Source organism: Trachypithecus francoisi, unplaced genomic scaffold (genome assembly GCF_009764315.1).
Source record: "Trachypithecus francoisi isolate TF-2019V2 unplaced genomic scaffold, Tfra_2.0 Lachesis_group2, whole genome shotgun sequence".
NCBI lineage: Eukaryota > Metazoa > Chordata > Mammalia > Primates > Cercopithecidae > Trachypithecus > Trachypithecus francoisi.
The window spans coordinates 91,352,108-91,374,091 of record NW_022681465.1 but is presented as its reverse complement, the minus strand read 5'-3'; the positions used below and the strand labels follow the sequence as shown (position 1 = coordinate 91,374,091).

Sequence of the window (21,984 nt, the reverse complement as noted above, 5' to 3'; positions counted from 1 at the left end):
ATTTACATAGTATTTACATAGTATTAGTATTATAAATAATCTAGAGATGATTTAAAGCATACAGGAGGATGCATGTAGGTTATATGCAAATACTATGCTATTTTATATGCAGGACTTGAGCATCTGAAGATTTTGGTTTCTGCAGAGGGTAGGAAAGGTTGAACCAATCCCCCATGGATACCAAGGTAAAACTATGTATGGTTTCCAAATATTTTCTTTCATCCATACATAGAAAATATTTCATTTTGTTGAATGTTTCCTTTGCTGTGCAAAAGCTTTTAAGTCTGATGTAGTCCCATTTATTTTTTATTTTGTTGCCTACACTTTTGTTATCGTATTCAAATAATCATCACCAAGACCAGTGTCAAGAAGCTTTCCCCCGTTTTCTTCCAGTTTTATGGTTTAATGTTTTAATTTCTTTTAAGTGAGTTTCTGTATTTTATGTAATAAAATATGGATACAGTTTCATTCTTTTGCATATGAACATCCAGTTTCCCCAGCAACATTTATTGAAGAGACTATCATGTCCCCATTGCATATTATTCATGCCCTTGTCAAAGACTAATTGATTATATACCCAGGGTTTATTTCTGGGATCTCTATTCTGTTCCATTGTTCTGTATGTCTGTTTTGATGCCAGTACCACACTGTTTTGATTACTATAGCTTTGTAATATAGCTTGGAATCAGGGAGTATGACGCTTCCAACTTTGTTCTCTTTTTTTTTTTTTTTTTTGAGGCAGAGTCTCACTCTGTTGCCCCAGGCTGGAGTGCAGTGGCACAGTCTTGGCTCACTGCAACCTCTGCCTCCCAGGTTCAAGCAATTCTCTGCCTCAGCCTCCCTAGTAAGTAGCTGGGATTACAGGCACCTGCCACCACGTTTGGCTAATTTTTTGTATTTTTAGTAGAGATAGGGTTTCACCAACTTGGCCAGGCTGGTCTTGAACTCCTGACCTCGTGATCCACCCACCTAGGCCTCCCAAAGTGCTGGGATTACAGGCATGAGCCACCATGCCCAGCCATTCTTCTTCCTTAAGATTGCATTGACTATTCAGACTATTCAGTATGAATTTTAGGATGATTTTCTCTATTTCTGTGAAAAATTTCATTGAAATTTTGATAAGGATTGCTTTTAATATGTAGATCCCATGTGGACATTTTAACAATATTAAATCTTCCAATCCATAAATATGGGATATATTTTCATTTTCATTAATGTCTTATAGCTTTAAGTGTTGAGATCTTTCACCTCCTTGGGTAAATTCATTCCTAAGTATTTTATCCTTTTAGATATTATTGTAAATGGGATTTTTTTTTAATTTTACAGATAGTTTATTATTAGTATATAGAAATGCAACTAGTTGTTGTATGTTGATTTTGTATCCTATAAATTTGCTGAGTTATTTTCTTAATTATGACAGTTTTTTGGTGAAGTCTTTAGAGTTTTTTTTTTTTTTTAATATGGAAGCTGTCATTTGGATTCCTTTTATTTCTTTTTCTTGCCTAATTGCTCTGGCTAGGGCTTTCATTACTGTGTTGAACACAAGTGGCAAGAGTAAGCATTCTTGTTTTGTTTCAGATTTTAGAGAAGAAGGTTTCAGTTTTCCGCCATTTAGTGTGATGTTAGCTGTGGGCTTCTCAAATGTGGCATTTTTTTGTCTTGAGGTTCATTCCTTCTGTTCCTAATTTGTTGAGAGTTTTTGTCATGAAAGGATGTTGGATTTTGTCAAATACTGTTTCTGCCTCTATGGAGATGATTATAGATCATATCTTTATCCTTCATTCTGTTCATTTGGTATATTACATTTATTGATTTATGTATATTGGATCATACTTGCAAATCTAGGATAAATTCCACTTAATCATGGTGAATGATAGTTTTAATATGTTGTTGAATTCAGTTTGCTAGTATTTTGTTTAGGACTTTTGCATTTATGTTCACCAGGGATACTGCCTGGTAATTTTTTTTTTCTTATAGTGTCCTTATCTGATTTTGGTCTGAGGGTAATGCTGACCTCATAAAATCCCTTTGCTTTCAGCCTATGTGTATCCTTAAGGCTTAAGTGAGTCTCTTATTGTCTCAATATAAGAGCATTTTGTTGGATTTTTTAAAATTCATTCAGCCCCTTTTGTCTTTTGATTGAATAATCCATTTATATCCAAGATTATTTATTATTTATAGATAAGGAGTTATTACTACCATTTAAAAAATGCCTTCTGATGGGTTTGTAGTTCTTGTGCTTTTTTTTTTGGTTGTTGCTGTCTTTTGTGATTTGTTGATATTTTGTAGTGGTATGCTTTGATTCCTTTTTGTCTTTTCTGGAGCTAGTAGAGTTTTTTTTTTTTGTTTCCTTTTTGATCACTATGGGACTTTCAAAAAACATAGCACCTTATAATTATAATATTTTATTTTATTTTAAGCTGATGACAAGTTAATTTCAATCACATACAAAAATGCCACACTTTTACTTTCTCCTGTCATTTTCTGCTACTGATGTCACACTTTGCATCTTTTTGTATTGCGTATCCATTACCAAATTATGGTAACTATAGTTTGTTTGTTTATTTATTTATTTATTTATTTATTTATTTATTTATTTTATTTTATTTTGAGACAGAGTCTTGCTCTCTCACCCAGGCTGGAGTGCGGTGGCGCGATCTCGGCTCACTGCAAGCTCCGCCTCCTGGGTTCACGCCATTCTCCTGCCTCAGCCTCCCAAGTAGCTAGGGCTACAGGCACCTGCCGCCACTCCCAGCTAATTTTTTGCGTTTTTAGTAGAGACGGGGTTTCACCGTGTTAGCCATGATGGTCTCAATCTCCTGACCTCGTTATCTGCCCGCCTCGGCCTCCCAAAGTGCTGGGATTACGGGGATGAGCCACCGCACACGGCTTATTTTTAATTATTTTACCTTTTAACTTTTATTCTAAATTTAGAAATAATTTATACATCATCATTACCACATTCGAGTATACAGAATTCAATTATGTATTTACCTTTTCCGGTGAGTTTTATATTTATATATATATTTATGTTGTTATTTAGTAGCTTTTTATTTCAATTTGAAGAATCACTTTAGTATTTCTTATAAGGCAGATCTTATGGTAATGAACATCCTCAGCTTTTGTTTGTCTGGGAATGTCTTTACCTCTCCATTTCTGAAGGCTAACTTTGCAGGGTACAGTAATCTTATTTGGCAGGCTTTTTTTTCAATGTTTTTCATATATTATTCCATATTATTTATTTGTTATCCATAAAATGGATAGGTGGTTTGTTATCCATAAAATGGTAGGCTTGCATTGGTGTCTGTGAATTTGAAGAAGCAAACAGTCTTTCATTCTTTACAGGCTCATTTTAACAACCTTCTCTTATTGGGTCTCTAGGCTGATGGAATTCCCTCTACGATCACAAACAATTGTAGTTGGAGCTAGGTCATGTGTCTGCTACTGATTTTGTACTGGAGGCTAGTTAGCAAGCCTATTACCAGGGGCTTGAGTAGGCATAAATCTTATCTAGTCCCTAGGCAAACTGCACTGTCTCCAAGACATTGTTCAGTAGGACTGTTTTATAACAAGGGTTCACTTCAGGCTTCACAGTTGTTTCCACCAATGGCACACCTGTTATTAGGTATGCAGATAGGTGTGGTTCCCTCTGGATTTCTCAAGGGCTCCCCCTGACTCACTGAGTATGTCTATGGGTAGGGAGAACCATCCCCAGATCAACATGAGAGATCCTGGAACTAAGTCACTGATGCTTCAGGGTGCACATCTGAGAGGACTTTGTTCCAGGGAGTTGGATGGGCATACATCTCTGGAGACAAGATTGACCTTGAGCCAACTCTAAGTGGGAATGGAGCAAAGTTGTAGGGCCATTCTCAGAATCTGCTGTGGAACCAAGTTTGGCAAGCCTGTCTCCGAGGACATGGATGGGAATGAGTCCTGACAGATTGCTAAGTGAACAGGACTTCTCTCAGGCCATAGTTTCAGTTTTAGGATATCATAGTTAGCAGACAGCTCTATGCAAAACTCTGCTCCTTTATATCTCTGCCCATTTATGTTATCAATGTCACATATTACAGCTTTTTACATTTTGTATTCGTTAACACAGTTTTATACTTATAGTTTATAATTAAGTTCTATACCAGAGTTAAAAGTAATTTATGCACCACCTTTGCAATATTATAAGATTTTTATTTATCTAAATGTTTACCTTTTCCTTTGTGTTGCTGTCTAGCATACTTTGTCTCAACTCAAAGGACTCCCTTTAGCAATTCTTGTAAGTCAGGTCTAGTGCTCACAAAGCACCTTAGCCATTGTTTATCTTTATTTCTCCTCCATTTTCAAAAGACAGCTTTGCCAGAAAGAGTATGCTTGGTTGACAGATTTTTTCTTTCAGTACTTTGAATATATTGTCTCACTCCCTTCTGTCCTATAATGTTTCTCTTGAGAAATCCGCTAATGTCATTGAAGGTCCCTTGTACATGATAAGCCATTTTTTCTTCTTGCTTTCAAGATTCTCTTTTTGTCTTTGCTGTTTGACATTTTGATTATAATTTATGTTGGTATATTGGTTTTACCAAGTCTGAGTTTTATGAGTGCCTTGAATTTGATTGTTCATTTCCTTCTTCAGATTTGGCAAGTATCTAGCCATTATTTTTTTCAAATAAGCTTTCTGTCCCTCTCTCTTTCTATCTCATTCTCAGATTTGCATTATGTGTATGTTGGAACATTTGATGGTATTCCATAAGTTTCTTAGTCTTTCTTCACTTTTCTTCATTCATTTTTTTTTTCTCTCTACATCTCTGGCTTCATAATTTTAAGTGGCCTCTCTTCGAATTTATTTATTCTTTCTTCTGCCTGATCAGGTCATCTGTTGAAATGCTCTGGTGAACTTTTCAACTCAGTTACTGTGTTCTTCATCTCCACGAATGTTTGTTTTCTTTTTAAAGTTTGTTGATATTCTCATTTTGTTCCTGCATCATTTTCCTAATTTCATTTAGTTTTCCATCTGTGTTCTCTTGTAGCACATTGAACTTTTTTAAGATGATTATTTTTAATTATTTGCCAAGTAACATAAATTCTTATTTCTTTCTGGTTGGTACCTGGAGATGTATTTTGTTCCTTTGATTGTGTCATGTTTCCCTGTTTCTTCATGTGCCTAGTTATTTTTTTTCTGTGATTTGTTCATTTGAAAAAGCAGCTACCTCTTCAGTCCTTATAAATTGGCTTCATACAGGGGAAGACTTTTACCAATTAGCCCACATAGAGATTTTGGGGGCCTCTCCAGTTTTTTACCAAGGGATACATCTTCTTTGAATCTGTCTGTGTTCTTTCCCAGTTAGACAAATTTGCTTCTTTTTCTTCCAAGAGCTTTTAATATCTTTCTCCATCCAGTGTCTGTCTGTACCACTGCAGGTTCTGTGGCATTGCAATAAGCCACTGAGTTACCTTTTGCTCTCTGCAGACCCCAGGCATCCAAAGTATGTGGATTCCATTAGTGCTCTGAATCAGGAAAGACAGAAACCAGTCTCTCAGACAACACTCTGAAACACCAGAATATTGGATATACATTCCACTCTTCTCTTTCTCTCCTAAGGGAGAAGTCATAAGGTGGGATTTTTTTTCCTGATAACATCAAGCTGTGCTGGCTTGGGGGAAGGGCTGTCATGGTTGATATGAAATGCCTTTTCTCATCTATTTCAATGAGATTGTTATTTTCTTCAAGTTTGCCTCAGGCACTGCAACTTCTTAACTGGTTTCTAGAATTTTCATAAAACTTTTTGGATCATATATTATTGCTACATTGGCATCGCTGGTAGAGAATTAGATTTCTTGCTGATGAAACTCTATAGACTGCTTTTACAGTATTTAATATTGCTCTTATTTCATCTCACATGTACATAGTCACTTTCCTAACACTTATATAATTGTTCTCTCTACAACAGCTAGTGGTGTTTCCTGTAACACATATCGACATATACTGAGTTCTTATATAAGAAAATATTTAATGGGATTTTGTATTTTTCCACTAAACTTTCTGTTGATTATTTGAAGGTACCACACTTTTTGTTGTTATTGTGGCTTCACGGTAAAATTTTTTTTGTATAGGGCAAGACCATCCCCATGTTATATTTTATAACATGGCCTAATTTCTCCAAAAAGTAAAATAAAAAAACTAAAAAAGAGATGATTTTCTTGCAATAACATTAAACTTAGAAAATTATTGCAAGGAACATCAGTCTTGATTATATAAGTCTTGGAAAAGTTATATAGATTTCTTCACGTAAGTTCTACTTATTTCTTTTTGAGCTTATTTTTAAACATTTTGGTTTTATTTATTTTTATAAGTGAGATGTTGGTGTGATAGTTTTAACAACTGGTCTTTGATTTTATAAATAAAAGCCTTTTGCATATTTTAGTTTAAAACTGGACAAATTTACCTATTCTTACTTTCAATTATTTTTCAGTTGATTTTTTTGGGTTTCCTACATTTAACTAAGTTGTAATCAAATAAAGATAAAGTTGCCTTCACTTTTCTCACAGTTTTATGCCTCCTATTTCTATTCCTCACATTGGGTTACTGAATTTGTTAGAGGTTTTTGAAAAATGGGGCAATGTTATGTGTGAGCTAAAACTATGAACGTTGATATCAACTAAACCTGGTCTCAAAACTCTGAAGGATCCTCAGTTCAGTTAGAACTTAGAAGTCTTAAAAGACGAGTTGGCTAGAGAGAGGTCTGCATACACATTGCCATGAGTCCTCAGACCACATAAGACACTCTTTTTTGTCTGAAACAAGGCTGGAGCCATGCCTAGATGGCCTGTGGAAAGCTCCCACGGAACCAGCCTGCTGTTCTCATTCCAGGCAAACTAACCTCTATATGGTTGATAGTGTCACTATGGACAAACTAACCTGTTTAAGCTTCATTTTCCAAATCTGTATCATGGGAATAGTAACAGTTTTTTGTACAGCTTTTATAAGAATCAATTAGCTACCTATACAATATATGTAATACAATAAATATTACTAATTTTCCATGATTATTCTGATCTTAAGCATGAACCTATGCTTCACCAGTAGCTATAATGTTAAATATAAATTTAATATAAGCATTCTTTTGATTCATAGTTTGTTTATCAAGGAAATATTTTGTAGTTATCTGAATATCAAAGCCAAAAGCAAAGCAACATTTCTGACTCTCTGCATGCGGAGAGGGAACTTAGCTTTACTTTGTCTCCTCTTTCCTCCCCACAGCCCAATATTTGTTAGTTTATTCTAGATTTACGTACCCAGTTTATCACTGTAAATGTATCATCACTTAAATGATGATTTTAGATTTTGCTTTCATGTTTATACACGTAGTTTTGATTGGTATTGGTATTTAAGTAAAAATTGAGAATGAAGACAATAGATTCTTTGTATTTCTTTTAAGGTTGTGATTTGACCACTGATTCTTCAAGTGAGAAACTTTTCAAAACACTTGAAAGAGTAAACTGACTGAGTTTTAACCTATACTTACTGTAAGACAGAATTTTTAGCTGCTAAAAAATCAATGTTAGTTTCTTTTCTACACTTGGGATTCTATTACTGTATGTAACTGTGAAGGAAATAATTGACAGAACTCATGTTTCTCCTTAATTTTTTTCCTTCCTCTACTAACAAAATAGAATTGAGTTTATTTTTTAAAGTCACCCAGGAAATGTACAATGCTATTTACAAAAGGTTAATTGAATCCTAGAGTTGCAGATTGAGTTTCTTGTTGATGAGAATGTACAGTAGAATATTACTGAATGAGAGATTTTTCTATTCCTTTTTGGAAACTTTTTGGAAGTTTTGATGACTGAGTTGTAGGGAATGGCTTTAGAAAGACTTCAGTGATATCTGTCTCTTCTAATCAGTATGAAATCACAGCCTATATTTGGATTATGCTCTGTGAATGTTTGAAATCTATCTGTTATCTTTGTGTTAACCTGAGGTAGAAATTCTCGTTTTTATACAGAATTAATTTTGCAGAGTATCTTTTCTATATCAGTATACAAATATCCATTTGAAAATTGATTGTGTTAAGTCGATACAGTGCCCTTTTCTGTATTGAAAGACATTAGGATGTTTATTGCCTTGACTTGTGAGTTTCCTGTAAGGTTATTTGGGTAATAACAGCATTCAGTTTTAAGATACAACATATATAATAAGTAATGAGACAAGAGGAAAAACATTTTGCATAAGGCTTAAAGAATCTTAAGGCTTATTTTCCATCATTGCTTTAGTGCATTATTAACAATTTCATGGAGACATGATTGACTAATATATGAAGGAAATGTCTACTATTGGCATATAATATGTTAAAATTGCAAATAATCAACTGTGATAATAGTCTATTAAATTGTTTCCTAGTCCTTGAAGAGTCACTAACATTATCTTGTTTATACTACAAACTTAGATACAGGGAAATTTTACTTTTACAGAACTTAATGTTGCACCAAACTAATTGGACAGGAAAAAAAGGAACGTGACATTGGAAGTGATAAAACAAAACCCATCCTCTGCCTATGACTGTCTTCTTCCTGGACCTATCTGACTATTTAACATGCTAACCTTTACAATGCTCTGCATAGTGTAGGCCCTCTGAAAGCACTTGAGTGCCTGAAATCTTTCATTCTTATTTAAAACAAAATAGGTGAAAATACTTAATCATGATGTCTATATATTTGAAAGAGTATTTGAACATGGGGAGAGACCCAACCAGTTTGAGTAGCTGAAGTTTTGGAATTTTTATAGAAATTCCCTATTATGTGTTTCAACTTCATGTCTGACTTAAAATAATAGTTACAATACAACATTGCTAGTAACACTGATGTCTAATACCATTTCCTCTTTCCCAATTTCTTGCAGTTGAAGACATGGAGATGAGTATGTCTATATGCTTCACTCTTTCCTCAGCAAGGTTTATTTAGCATATGTTTTGTTCCAGGCACTGGCTAAGTGCTAGGGGTACAAAAGTTGTTTTGGCTCCCTTCCTTCCAGATGTGTTCATGTGTCCAGGCTAACAGAGTGAATAGTCACACAGGCAAATCACTCTCCTACATTTGTCAGGCTGAAGGCTGACTTGGGTGTCATAAATAAAAAGGCAGAAGATATTTGTATTCATTGTCTTGGATGATATTTTCAACCTGAGTGGGCAGATTGAAAAGAAAAATGAGGCCAGGCTCAGTGGCTCACACTTGTAATCCCATCACTTTGGGAGGCCGAGGCGGGTGGATCACCTGAGGTTAGAAGTCTGAGACCAGCCTGGCCAACATGATGAAACCCCATCTCTACTAAAAATACAAAAAAATTAGCTGGGCGTGGTGGCGGATGCCTGTAATCCCAGCTACTTGGGAGGCTGAGGCAGGAGAATCGCTTGAACCTGGAAGGCGGGGTTGCAGTGAGCTGAGATCGTGCCATTGCACTCCAGCCTGGGCAACAAGAGCAAAACTCCAGAAAAAGAAGAAGAAGAAGAAGAAGAAGAAGAAGAAGAAGAAGAAGAAGAAGAAGAAGAAGAAGAAGAAGAAGAAGAAGAGGAAGAGGAAGAGGAAGAGGAAGAGGAAGAGGAAGAGGAAGAGGAAGAGGAAGAGGAAGAGGAGGAGGAGGGGAGGAGGAGGAGGAGGAGGAGGAGGAGGAGGAGGAAAAGAAAAGAAAAGAAAAGAAAGAAAAGAAAAGAGAAATGGTTGAAGGATAGCAGCTTGGACAATGCCTAGGTTTTAAAGACAGCTAATTGAGGAGCCAGCAATGAGACTAAATGAAAATGGCTGGAGAAGTAGATAGACAGAAAGCAAAAATAAATGTCCAATTTATGGGGTGATCTACATCCTTTTTTTTTGTCTGCGACAGTCCAGATGTTCTCTTTTTGTCGATGTCACAACTGGCTGGCACTTTCTTTCAACTTGCAAAAGTGTTATGTACTCCAGTAAACCCTAAGTTCTCTGTTACAGCTTTGATCATATACTGGTGATTATCTGTCTATTATATTTTATCTCAAATGAACTGTAAATGCCTAAGCAAAAAGAGGTGCCTAATTCATCTCTGCGTTTTCAGTACCCAACACAAACATGAAAGGTAGTAGGTGCTCAATAAATGATTAATTGAGAAATTAATAGGAATGGAAACACAACTAAGATAGGTTGAACTCCTTTAAAGATATATGTATAAAATATAGCACTACCTGTAACAAGGAAACGCTAAATGTTTGTGGATTACCCCAACAGAAGATTATCTGTGGCTCATGTACTCCAAATTAAGTGTTTCTGATTGGCAAGTGTCTCTTTTGTAAATAGTGATTAAGAAACCATGGCTTCTTCTATCTTGTGGCTCTACCATCTTCAACACATGGTGAGGGGCTACAGAGGGGAAGAGAAATAGGGGGGTTGTACTCACAAATTTTTATGTGGCAGGCCTGAACGTGGCACATACACAGACACATACACATTTCCTTAACTTATAATCAATGAGCAGGTAATGTAACACACTGACATCTCTATAGCTACCTGTAAGGGAGTCTGGAGATGTGGTCTCACTGCATGCCCAGAAAGAAACATTCTTTCCTGCAATGCCTATATATGTACATATATATATATGTATATACATGTTTACATGTGTATGTATATGTATATATATGTGTATACATATAGTGTGTGTATATATACACATTTTAAGGGAATTTTCTTATAGAAACTTTATTTCTCCCCTCTCTCTATATATATATGAAATAAATGCCAGAGACCATGAGATTATTAAGAACCACAGAAATTTATTTAACCCTAGTGATGTGCATGCCTGTGTTTTAAAGGCCATTAAGTAGTTTGCTATCTACTTTTGAAAGAAAAAAATTAAACAAAGAAATTAATTAAATATCTTGGATAGAAACTAAAACAAAAAGGAAAATAATAATAATAAATTTAACATTCGTCCATTGTAAGCATCAATTATTACAGAATTACTTACTTTAGGCAAGTATTTCAGAAAGATATTTGTCCTAACAGTAAAAAGCATAACATTAAAGTTATTTGGCTGTCAATTATTCCATATAAGTTGGCTAATTATTCAATATAATTTTATTTAACTGCAAGGTAGCAGGTTCATATTAAATTTATTTCAATATGTTAGCATTTCTTTTATTTTGATACTGCTTATCTTGAAGCTGAATATGAGATATTTCTAAGTCCCATTAATAGCAAGGTGAATGTTGTATCATTTTATTATTATGACTTTTATTAGACTTTTAAAATTGAAAAATAAGACATTTTTATTATAGGGAATATAGAAGGTAATAATTAATAAAGATACTAAAACAGAATTATTACCAATACTGCTCAGGAGAATCATTTTAGAGAATTAGGATACATCTTTAAAGAATTGTTTTATGAATATAATATGTGACTTTTTTGTTTTGTTTTGATATTATTGTTTTATAAAAATGAAATCACTCTATAATCTGTTCTTCCCACTCAACATTGTATCATTACATGATTATGTATTCTTCTACATTATTTTAACAGCCTCATAGTATTTCATCATATGATGTATCAACATTTACTAAGTCAATCCTTCAGTGCAGCAATTAGATTACATCCAGTTATTTGTTATTATAAATGAGCTGCAGTGAACATCTTTGTGCCTGGATATTTGCCAAACAATTATATCAAACTATGTCTAAAATGTCAAAACCATTAGTTCTCAAACTTTAATATGCACTAGAATGATACTGGTGACTTATTCAGACTCATAAGCCCTACTCATAGAGATTGTGTTTACAAAGATCTGGAATAAGACCCAGGAGTCTGAATTTTAGCAGGCACCATCTATGATTCTAATGCAGAGGGTTTGAATGTCACATTTTGAGAAATAATGACTTGGAGACATTAGAAATACTATCTGTTTCCATCATCTCCTTGCCATAATGCCATTTTCTAACAATAACATAAAATACTTATTGCTCTGGCAATTAGTTTTACATCTCTCTCCAAAATAAGGACATTTAACCTCTTGCCTTGTACTTGATAAGGTTGTTCTTTTTATTTCTGAACCATAACTGGTACACATTGATCTAGAGTGTGAAAAAGCCTCTTATACTGTTTTGGAATGGAAAATGTTAGAATATAGCCCTCTAGTGCTTTATCATTTTTGTTATAAAGATAAAAGTATTTATAGAAAGTGGGTTTAAACTAACAGAGTGTAAGCATGGGTGTAAACGTCATTTTAGTAGAGATAATTATCTCAGAAAAGTTACCACTTGAGGCAGTTTTATCTAAAAGAGAATGTCACAAACATTAAGTCATTCAACAGATAACCTCAGTTATATAAAGCATTTTTGCAATTGCAATGTTAACACCCAGAGTAGGCAGCTAAATGCTTATAAAAAGATGTTAACTTTGGCCAGCTATATTTAGTGCTACTGAAGCTTTGCTAGACTCATCCTTTGTTCTTCTTTTCTATGTTCATCCAGAAGAATAGTATTTACACATGTGTTAGGGTTCTCTGGAGGGACAGAACTAATAGGATGGATGTATATGTGAAAGGGAGTTTATTAAGGAGTATTGACTCACATAATCACAAGGTGAAATCCCACAATAGGTGGTCTGTAAGCTGAGAAGCCAGGAAGCCCGTTCAAGTCCCAAAACCTCAAAAGTAAGTAAAGTGGCAGTGCAAGGATCCAAAAACACAGCACTCTATAGAAGCATGTTACAACGTTTGATGACTCTATAATTCTCATCACACTCAAAAGTAGGGAAGCTGATTTCAGTCTGTGGCCCAAGGCCTGAGAGCCCCTGGCAAACTACTTGTGTAGGTCCAAGAGTCCAACTGTTTGAGAACAGGAGTCTGATGATCAAGAGCAGGAAACATCCAGCACAGAAGAAAGATGGAGGCCAGAAGTCTCAGGCATTCCAGTCCTTCCATGTTTTTCTGCCTGCTTTTAACCCAACTGTGCTTGCAACTGATTAGATGGTGCCTGCCCACATGGAGGGTGGGTCTGCCTCTCCCTGTACATTGACTGAAATGGTCATCTCCTTTGGTAACTCCCTCACAGACACACCCAGGAACAATACTTTGTATCCTTCAATCCAATCAAGTTGACATTCAGTATTAACCATCACAACACATAAGTCATTAACTTAGTCAAGACCTGTTTCCAATCCAGGAATGAAGTTCTGTTCTTAGAGGAACTTCCTAAGTACATAAGTACACAGAGGCTCACTTTCCCAATCTAAAAGCTAAGACTGTTCCAAGTGCATATGCTTTCTGTTTTTTTCTATATTTGTTATCTCACAGAAACATTGATTTGCCATTGGTTGTTGCAAAATCAGCATTTTATAGCTGGAAGTGGTGTTAAGGTTTATTTTGTATAACCTCTTGATTTTATCCCTATGGAGACTAAAGACCAGCAAGATTAAGACCAGCAGATCTGGAATGAGTTATTTGTATATAGCAATAGCAATATACAAATAGCAATTTGTACATTGTGTTGTTGCCAGAAAATGGCATTATTGCAAGAAGATGATGGAAAATATAGTATTTCTAATGTCTCCAAGCCATTATTTTTCAAAATGTGATGTTCAAACCCTCCACATCGGGATCGTAGGTGGTGCGTGCTAAAATTCAGACTCCCAGGTCCTATTCCAGATCTGCTGGTCTTAACCTTGCTTGTCTTTAGTCTCTGCAGACAAAAACTAAGACATTATACAAAATAAACCTTAAGAACCCTTCCAGTTGTGAAGTGCTCTGATTTTTAAACAACCAATGGCACCTCTTAAGACCACCTGAGTAATTACTTGCAGAACAGGGGATAAAATTTCTATCCTCTCATTTAATGACAGATTGTCATTCATTTCTAATGTTTATGTAGGGCTGCTGTCATCTCAGTTCTGTTTAATTTTTCAAATGAAAATATGAAGCTTATTGAGTTATGATCAATTAGTGTGTGTTCTGTTCTTTTCTAGTAATACTCACTCTGCCAGTGACTGTACTTGTTAAGGTAGTGCAGCATGGTGGCTTTTAGCTCCAGTTTTAACTAGAAGAGATTCGGGTTTGGATCCTGACATGTAGGGTGATCAATCATCCTGGTTTCCTTGGGACTCTGGGGTTTCCCTGGACATAGGACTTTGAGTGCTGAAATCAAAAGATCCCAGGTGAAGTAAGATGATTAATCACCTCACTAGCCATGTGGCTGTGTGGCCAACGCATGATATTTGATAGATCTCTGGGGTTTTTAATGGGTAAAATGGGAAAAGTAACAAGAACTAACTCATAGGATTTTAGTAAAAATTAAATGAGACAGTATATGTAAAACACAGCACTACTTAATAAAGACTCAGTAAATATTAGTCATTATTATTGATGTTTTATAAAACATCTCAGAATTTAGGATTTGAAATAAATGAACTTCCTTTTTAGCTTTGACCTCTTTTTTTTTAAAACCTTCTCAGTACCCTTCTATTGTCTTGTTTGTCTATACAACTGGACAATACAACCCAAGATTGGATAGAGTCCACCATCTCACATCCTTTCACTTTTTTCAAGATATAAATCAGGAAGACAAAAATTTTCTATTTGGGAACTAATGTGAAGAATGAGCATCAAAAACAGCATAGTGCTATGGAGAAAGGGGAAATTAGCCTGGATTATAATAATAGCTGCCATTTTGTTGAGCGCAAACTCTTTGCCAGACATTGGTGCTTTAAATACTTTACATATTTGGTCCACACAGTGACTCTGAGAGGTAAATATTATTATCTCAGTCTTCAGATGGAGAAACAACCTCAATGAGCCTAAGTTACTTGCCCAAAGATAGCTGTATACTAAGGATTGTAATAAACAAGGTCTGAATGTTCCAAGCTTGATGAATTTCTAACTTTCAGCCAATGGGTTAATTTTGGGAAATATAAACTTCCCTCCCTGGGCTAGTTTCTTCACCTGTAAAACTCAGAAGGGAAGGAAATTGCCATATATGAGTGCTAATCACAATGCAGGTAATGAACTATGCACATCATATGCATGTTCTCATTTAATTCTTATATGTAAATATTAGTCCCATTTTTATAATAAAGAAACAGAAGCCTTAGAGAGACTAAGCAACACTCTAGCAATACAAATAGTAAAGTGACAGTGCAAAGATTCAAAAACCCAGCACTCTATAGAAGCATGTTATAACATTTGGTGATTCTATAATTCTCAATATGTGGATATAATAAATATTGCTAGAATAGACTTTCCAGCCATTTGGAAATAATTATTGCTCATGTGATAGTATATTTTTCTCAACTAGAATCAAAATATTACATTTTGACCTGGGTTTACCTTTGCATGTGGATAACATGGATCAAATTTGCAAAGCTCTGCTGAGTTGTGACTTAAATACAGATCTACTGCATCCTCAAGTTTCTTGTAAAGCCTTTTTTTTCTTACTACCCTCTCAGTCTTATAATAATTGTCAAGAGTATATCTGAGTAAGATGTGACATATGAAAACATATGTTTCAAATATGGATTTAATATGCAGGAAAAAACAGGACTTTTTTTCTTCCTCTCTCTTTATGGGCATGCATGTAAGAAAAATATATATAAATATAGTCATGTGCTGTATAACATTCTAGTCAACTATGGGCCACACATACCATGGTGATCATAAGATTATAATACTGTATTTTTACTGTATCTTTCGTATGTTTAGATATGCTTACACAAATATTTCCCATTGTGTTATAATTGCCTACAGTATTTAGTACAGTTACAATGTACCATCTATGTTTGTGTAAATACACTGTGATGTTCACAAAACAAGGCAATTTCCTAATGATGCATTTCTCAGAATGGATCATTATCAAGTGATGCATAACTGTATATATATGACACATGTATATGTCAAGATATGTATTTAATAATGTTTGCAATTCATTTCATAGGAGTTATAAAAACATTTTGATTTATCCTTGATTTTATAGAATCTGAGCACAAAGCTAATAAATTCTAAGATTACTGAAGATGTTAATTAACTGTTTTAACCAAGCCACACCTGGTAAACAAATTTGCTATGTTAAATATAAATTTAGATTTTAGTTAATCAAATATCATTCACTTAATGTCACTGTTTTCTAGATAGCATTTTTCATGTATAAATTTTACTTAATTTCTTTCCCAGGAAAGTATTAAGCATTACGTAATGATAAACACTGTGACTTTTGTTGATTATATGTACTTTCTTGAACTATTACTTCAGGCCTCTGAGGAAACACTACATTCCAGTAATGAAGAGGAAGACCCTTTCCACGGAATGGAACCCTATCTTGTCCGGAGACTTTCATGTCGCAATATTCAGCTTCCCCCTCTCGCCTTCAGACAGTTGGAACAAGCTGACTTGAAAAGTGAATCAGAGAACATTCAACGACCAACCAGCCTCCCCTTGAAGATTCTGCCTCTGATTGCTATCACTTCTGCAGACTCCAGTGGGTGAGTGCCCTCAGATGTCACTTCCACATTTTATATTTTAGATGTGATTGTTATCTGTGGTCTTTTGAGTTTTTGTGGCTCATTGCTTGATTTGAGTGGGAGAACAATGGGGTTTCTAGAGTAAAAAAAAAAGGGGGATGAATTTCTCAGGTGACATATCTATATCTGCAGGAGAAGACATTTTAGTGAAATTGTTTTACAAAGAAGAGCTGAAAATGTATTGGTGAATGCTAATAAACATTTGCAAAAGGGCAGTTGGAAAATTAATATTGGCCATATGTGACTTGATAGAAAAAATTTTAACAAATGAGAACTAATAGACAAATTACCGTGTAGTGATACATGTCTAGAAACAATAGGAAATGTTCATTGATGCAAAATGAATTTGGCATCAAGAATAGATTGTACTGTAATTAGAATCAAAAGAAATATGCAGTGGTATTCATGAGTCTAAAAATTTTGCCTTTGACATTTTGCAGTATTGCTTACCAGAATGCCATTTCAGCTCCCAGTATAAGGTAAATTTATTTAGTGTTAGTACTTATAGAGGAGTCAGCCACAGCCACATCTCCATCGTGTAACATTTTTATTTCCTACTTTGCAGGGTATGGTTTTTGTTTTTATTCTTTTTCGTATTGTTTATCAATGGGGTTTTACACTTTAAAGCAATGTCACTGGGTTAAAAATTGTGAAAGGATATTGGGTACATCCATTATTTGTTCTTGTGACCACCTGCATTTTTAAGAAGCCTGGATAGAAAGGAAAGAGGATGAAGCCAGTCGGCCATACATATATAGACTCTTGAACATTTGCTAAAACTACAAGAACAAAACAATTACTATGCTACAAATGTGATGCTCCCACATTGTCTGCCAAGTTAAAGGCATCGCTGGGGAAAATGCCTTTTTGGATCTTGTTAAAGTTAGGAAGGTTATGCTCAGAGGAAATTCGACTAGTAACTCAACTCAAAGATACTGAATTAAGCTGTTTTACTTGTTATTGACCAGTCTGAGGGAACTGTGTTGGGAAAAGGTATGAGGAAAGTACTACTAGATAAATAATAAGACAACAAATATTCACTCTGACGCAATGAAAAGAGGAAATATATTTGGTTTCTGTTGTTGTAATTGAGCTATGTGTTTAAAGAAGAATGCATACACATTGATCAAACTCATACTAAAGCAGATGGGAATTTTATAACAGCTTGACCAGAACATTTTTTGAAAAATGCTGTTCCCCTGAAACTATTTCTCCTTTCTTTGGAATTAACATTGCTGCTGCTCTATCTGTGTAGAAAATTCACAGATATCAGGTGTATCCAGGGTTCCCAAGACCACCCTTGGGTTCAACGATTTGCTAGGAGAGCTCTCATAATTCAGGAAATAGTCATATGGCTCTGATGTGTCACAGCAAAAGGATTCAATGCAGAATAAGCAAAGGGAAAGGTAGATGGGACAATATCTGGAGGAAACCAAATGTAAGCTTCCAAGAGTCCTCAAGTGAAGTAAGACAAGATACACTTAATTCCTCTGGTAATGAGTTGAGACAATACAGTGAAATGTGTTCACCAGGGATGCCTTTACCAGGAAAGCCTATTAAAGACTCAGTACCTAGAGTTTTTACTGGAGGCCAGTCACTCAGGTACTCTCTGCCTAGGATATACAAAGTTCCAGATTTCCAGAAGGAAAGTGGATATTCAGCATAAACCACATTATTTGCACAGACAATTTAGGCAAATTGAGCCACTCTTACCATTTAGAGAATGGTGGATCACTCCTGAAATTAAAGTCCGCTAAAGACCCGTGTTTCAAACAGACCTTTCTATATTTAATTGACACAGTCCTGATTAACTGTTTACTACACAGCAGGTTATCTTAGAATAGTTATCTTACTTTCTTCACACTTGTGGAAGATGAGATTATAATTAAAATTAAAATGTACTAATTTAAAGCCCTGATGTATTCAATTAGCTTTGGTATCTCAAAAATTTTGATTGCAAACCATGATTTCTCATTTTGAGTTGGTGTTATATCATGTGCCCTTAAAATAAAATGATGCAATATACCTAATATATCTCTATGTAGTTGGACATCGTGTGTAATCTAAAATCTTGAGCTGGGTGCAGTGGCTCATGCCCATAATCCCAGCACTTTGGGAGGCTGAGGCAGGGATTGATTGAGCTCAGGAGTTTGAGACAAGCCTGGGCAACATGGCAAGACCCCATCTCTATCAAAAATACAAAAAAAAAAAAAAATAGCTGGGTGTGATGGCTTGTGCTTGTGGTCCCAACTACTCAGGAGGCTGATGCAGGAGGATCGCTTCAGCCTGGGAAGGCAGAGGTTGCAGTGAGTCAAGATCCTGCTACTGCACCGCAGCCTGGGTGGCAGAGAGAGAATGTATTGCTCAAAACAGTCTCCAAGTGCCAAGGAACTTCAGGGTTCAGAATTATCTGTATCACAGCATTTCTGTTGATTCAAATTTATTTCCACCTTCATTAAAAGTCAAGTACAATTGACCTTTGAACAATACAGGTTTGAACTGCACAGGTTCCCTTATATGAGGATTCTTTTCAACCAAACACAAACGGAAAATATAGTATTCTTGGGATGTGAAACTCATGTATACAGATGGACTGACTTTTCATATATGTGAGTTCCAGAGGGCCAATTGCAGGACTTGAGTATGCATGAATTTTGGTACATGTGATAGTCCTGAAACCAATCCCCTACATATACCAAGGAATGACTATATAAGCAATATCATGCTTACTATTTACAAATTTATCCAATATTATGAAGAAAATAATTTTTCTTTTTGAGAGATGGAACAAGGGTTTCTTTTCAAAAGAAACAATAGACAATAATGGCCTATTGTTGACAACAATCAACAAGAACCAAATTAAGTACGTATTAAAGGTATTGTTACTACATTTGGAAGCCAGAACAATTTGTGAATTGAATATTGAGGAAAGAAAATTCAGGAGTATAATTTTTCTGGAATGTCGAAGCTTTGAAGGAGAAATAGAAGGTAAAGTTTGGGCTTATATTCTGTAGCCATTTCAGTAAACTAGGAGCATGATTCCTTCACAGCTGTCAGAAAGAACTAACGGGAAATTTACCCTATTTTAACTGAGTTGTCTCCAGCCCCGTTCCCCATTATTAAAGGTTAGTATGCCTTTAAGTCCCATTGTCAACCTATGCTGAGACAAGACCTTAGCAATTGCAAATCTTTGATGGTAAAGGTGACTTTTCATGCCCTCCAGATTTATTTTCCTTTCTTTCTTAACATCATAGCCTTTTGATCTTTGATCTTTCTTCTGGCATATCAGTATGCCAGATACTTGCTTTGTCAAGTGTCAGGCAGTGGGTCTAGAGACTTGTTCCACCCCTTTAGAAAGCCACAGTATGGCCCTGAGAATCATTAGTTTCTGAAATAGAACTTCAGCCTGCAAAAATAAGTGTTGTAGATGACAGCTATTAGCTTCCTCATGAAGTACTTGGGTCAAGAGACTGAGTTCAAAAGAACTTTTAGTTATTCACACTTCCATATTTCTACTTTGAGTTTTTTTCCCAAGCAATGCGAATGTGTTCAAATGTAGTTTTTAACAATTTCTTTTGAGTGTGCCCAAACTGTTAGATTGTGTGTGTGTTGTGATTTAGCAAACTTTAGAAACCGTAAATGAACCCAAAACAGAATTATTAAGACCTGGGATGCCTATAACCCTGAATTCATCTGCCAGTTAACTTTCCATACAGGGTAGACTCATTCAGGCTTCACCGTTGTTTACTCACCTTCCTCGAAGTAAGAGAGACAGCTCTTAGTGACTTGAAATGTTATAAACATGGCGTAGAAGTAATTTGGAAAGTCAGTTTTTCATATTTTCTTCCTAAATAATTTTGTATCTATTACCTTTTATAAAATCTTTTTATTAAGGTATAATTTATATGTATTATACATCTTGAATTATTATATATTTATACACTCACATAGTCACCATCCTATTTCTCAACTTATCACTAAAGGTTACTTTGCCTCCCCTTGGACCTCACATAAATGGAATTATACCATATGTACTTGTTGTGTCTGGCTTCTATTAGTCGAAATGTTCTTTTTTTAAAAAAAAAAAAGAAAGAAATGCATGTTTGTGTATATCTCAGCAGCTTGTTCTTTTTGTTGCATAAATATACCATAATTTATTTATTTTTACTCTCTTACTAATGAAGATTTAGGTTGTTTCTAGTTTGAGGGGATTATGAGTGAAGCTGCTGTGTACACTTATGCCAGTCTTTTTGTGAACATATGCACTCATTTCTTTTGAGTATATTCCCAGGAGTAGCATTTCTGAGTCATAAGGAGGCAAATATTTATTTTCTAAAGTGTTGTACTCTTTTACCCTCCCACCAGCAATACGTACAAGGTACAGTTGTTCTATATTCTCACCAACACTTAGTATTTTCAGTCTTTTTCATTTTGGTCATTCTGGTGAATGTGTACTGGTATCTTACTGTGGTTTTAATTTACATTTCCCTGATGAGTAGGAATATCGCTTACCTTTTGATGTGTTTATTGAACATTTGGATATCTTCTTTGTCTTATGCTCATTCAGACATTTGTTCAGTTTTTCTTTTATTTATTGATTTCTGAGGGCTCTTTGTATATTCTAGACATGAGTCTTTTGTTAGACATGTGTATTATAAAGTGAATATTTTGTTCTAAACAGTGTCTTGAATTTTTACTTTCTGTTTACTTTGAATATGTTGGTAACCCTAGGCACCTATGAAATAATGAGGGAAGTGTGCAGCAGGGAGAAGAAACTGTAAGGCAAGAAGTGGGCCCAACTTAATAAGGGGAAAACAAGAATCACATTTAACCCACAGAGCAATTTCACTTGGAGACAAGGATAGTTGGTCCCTTGAATATTGGATGGTGGCAAATAAGACATCCAAGCACTAAGAGGGCAGGCAGAGAAGAGTTGAGAATGAAGCAACAGCATGCTTATGGTGGCTGATAGCCAGGTAGGGAGTGGACAAGAATGGGGGCTCTGGACATAGATGGTCTGAACTTGAGTCCTGCCTCCCACCTACTCACCATACCACCTTGTGAAGGTACTTAACCCCTCCAAGTTCCTAATTTTACAAAAGCAAAAGTAGGAATAATGGGAGCACCTACCTCATGGGTTTGTTCTAATGATATAATACCTATCCCCGTTTTTCACATATTGTAAATACTTAATATATAACATCAAAAACTACTACTCCTATACTGGGAAAATATTAGAACAAATAATGTTGGTTGTTGTTAATGTTTGTTTACTTATTGGAATTGGCTTCAGAGATCCTCTACAAATAACTCTTGGGGTAGAGATGAATGTTCTAGTAGATTTGAGAGTCAACCAGAAATTGGCTCCTGTTTCAGAAAGTTACAGTTATTATGGACTTGTGACATTTGTGTTCAGAAGTCTGTATCTGGCATCTTCCCGCAGACATGTCTTGCTTTCAAGTGCTGTTC

At 35.3% G+C, this 21,984-nt stretch overlaps 1 protein-coding gene across 8 annotated transcripts in view; it reads left to right on the top strand.

The window, feature by feature from the left end:
• Positions 1 to 21,984, top strand: part of PDE4D (phosphodiesterase 4D) — a 1,626,844-nt gene that overhangs the window by 556,405 nt on the left and 1,048,455 nt on the right. For 7 of the 8 annotated variants that reach the window (XM_033179631.1, XM_033179630.1, XM_033179629.1 and 4 more), the window contains one exon: positions 16,247 to 16,476. In XM_033179631.1, coding sequence (XP_033035522.1) covers positions 16,247 to 16,476 — 230 coding nt within the window. Of the gene's footprint in view, positions 1 to 112; positions 186 to 16,246; positions 16,477 to 21,984 lie in introns of all 8 variants that reach the window. The other variant, XM_033179637.1, reaches the window with a different exon arrangement.